General features: G+C 35.6%; 1 protein-coding gene across 1 annotated transcript; it reads right to left on the bottom strand.

Moving 5' to 3' along the window:
• Positions 1-360: 360 nt before the first annotated feature.
• LOC107885698 lies at positions 361-1,169 on the bottom strand. Its single transcript, XM_016809369.2, has 3 exons — positions 916-1,169; positions 489-638; positions 361-433 (listed from the first exon to the last, which is right to left on the bottom strand). The coding sequence occupies exons 1-3, from the start codon at positions 1,117-1,119 to the stop codon at positions 368-370; spliced, it is 420 nt and encodes a 139-aa protein (XP_016664858.1). The 5' UTR covers positions 1,120-1,169; the 3' UTR covers positions 361-367.
• Positions 1,170-1,181: the final 12 nt, after the last annotated feature.

The following is a 1,181-nucleotide window of genomic DNA, read 5'->3' as shown; positions in this document are numbered from 1 at the left end:
CATGTGCACTTTTTTGATGTGCAATTCGTACGGCAGGTACAACGTCGATATCCTTGTCCGGTTCCTACTGACCCTAATCGAACGAGTTCCCGTAAAGTATATTCATTTAAATTTTGAACGTCTGCAGTTGTTAGGGAACAGTACTTTGTAGCAGCCAAACTGTTCCGCTCCAGCCATGTGCTCAGAATCCCTTCTTTTGTCGCAATACGAAATTTGCCATCATTTTCTTCTATTATAACTGAAAGAAGGTTGGCTGCATCTCCTCGCCCTCGATCCACCGACGGAATTGGCACAAGAACATTGTCACCAACTTTTAAGGGAGGGAGGATGCCTTTTCCCCTGGTTACCATCCTGTCCGCTTGAGATTTTAAATTTTGTGCTGCATTTTGCGTCGTGTTAGAGCTGGATGATCGAAAATTACCTCTTCAGTGTTCTATATAATTAAAAAATAATTAATACCTAATTAATTAAAAAAAAAACCGATTGACTTCGTCGGTGTCACTTTCAATCTCCAAAATGTTTCGTGTGGTCTTTATCAAATTATCAAGTTGCTGTACTCCATTTTCGGGCGTAACATGTAGCGAGCACGCAGTATTGATTTCTAGTAGTTCTTCATGCGTACCCTCTAAATCATTTGTCTATAAAAGTTATTTAATTAATTAATTAAATTATTAATTATCATATTGTACGAGTATACCATTGTTATAATTATAATATATTCTATACAACATTTATAAATATGATGATAAGTATTAAATTAATAAAATTAAAACCAATTAAATTTATTAGTCGAAAACGCACTTACCCCACCTAATCATACATATTATAAAAGATTTTTGAATTATTATTAGGTAAATGTTAAATTAAAATTGGTTAAATAAAAAATACAATTCCTACAATCTTAATTTTACTCACTTCAATATTGAGTACTTCCGCGTCTTCATCGTTCCGATATTCCGGAATGGTATGAGTAGATATTGTAGTAGGTGGATCAAAAAGCATGTCCAACATATCCTCTTCTAGCGTTCCTGTCATTATATTGTCCAATAATTCTCGAGGTACTTTTGTTGCCAGTCCCATTCGTGGTTTTTGACCAAAAACTGCTTCATACGGAGTCATCTTTATGGCTTCGTGGTATGTGGTATTAACGCCCCATTGTACAAAGGCGAGGCCGTAACTCC

Source organism: Acyrthosiphon pisum, unplaced genomic scaffold (genome assembly GCF_005508785.2).
Source record: "Acyrthosiphon pisum isolate AL4f unplaced genomic scaffold, pea_aphid_22Mar2018_4r6ur Scaffold_7794;HRSCAF=8376, whole genome shotgun sequence".
In the NCBI taxonomy this organism is placed as follows: Eukaryota; Metazoa; Arthropoda; class Insecta; order Hemiptera; family Aphididae; genus Acyrthosiphon; species Acyrthosiphon pisum.
The sequence above is the reverse complement of the archived record's forward strand: the minus strand, read 5'-3'. Positions and strand labels throughout refer to the sequence as shown.

What these genes read in the sequence shown, in the direction of transcription:
- LOC107885698 (XM_016809369.2), bottom strand. Translation starts at nt 1,119, where the DNA reads ATGACTCCGTATGAAGCAGTTTTTGGTCAAAAACCACGAATGGGACTG. An exon ending in CGGAAGTACTCAATATTGAA is followed by an intron (nt 639 to 915) that starts GTGAGTAAAATT and finishes TAACTTTTATAG; the next exon opens with ACAAATGATTTAGAGGGTAC. An exon ending in TTGAAAGTGACACCGACGAA is followed by an intron (nt 434 to 488) that starts GTCAATCGGTTT and finishes TTAATTATATAG; the next exon opens with AACACTGAAGAGGTAATTTT.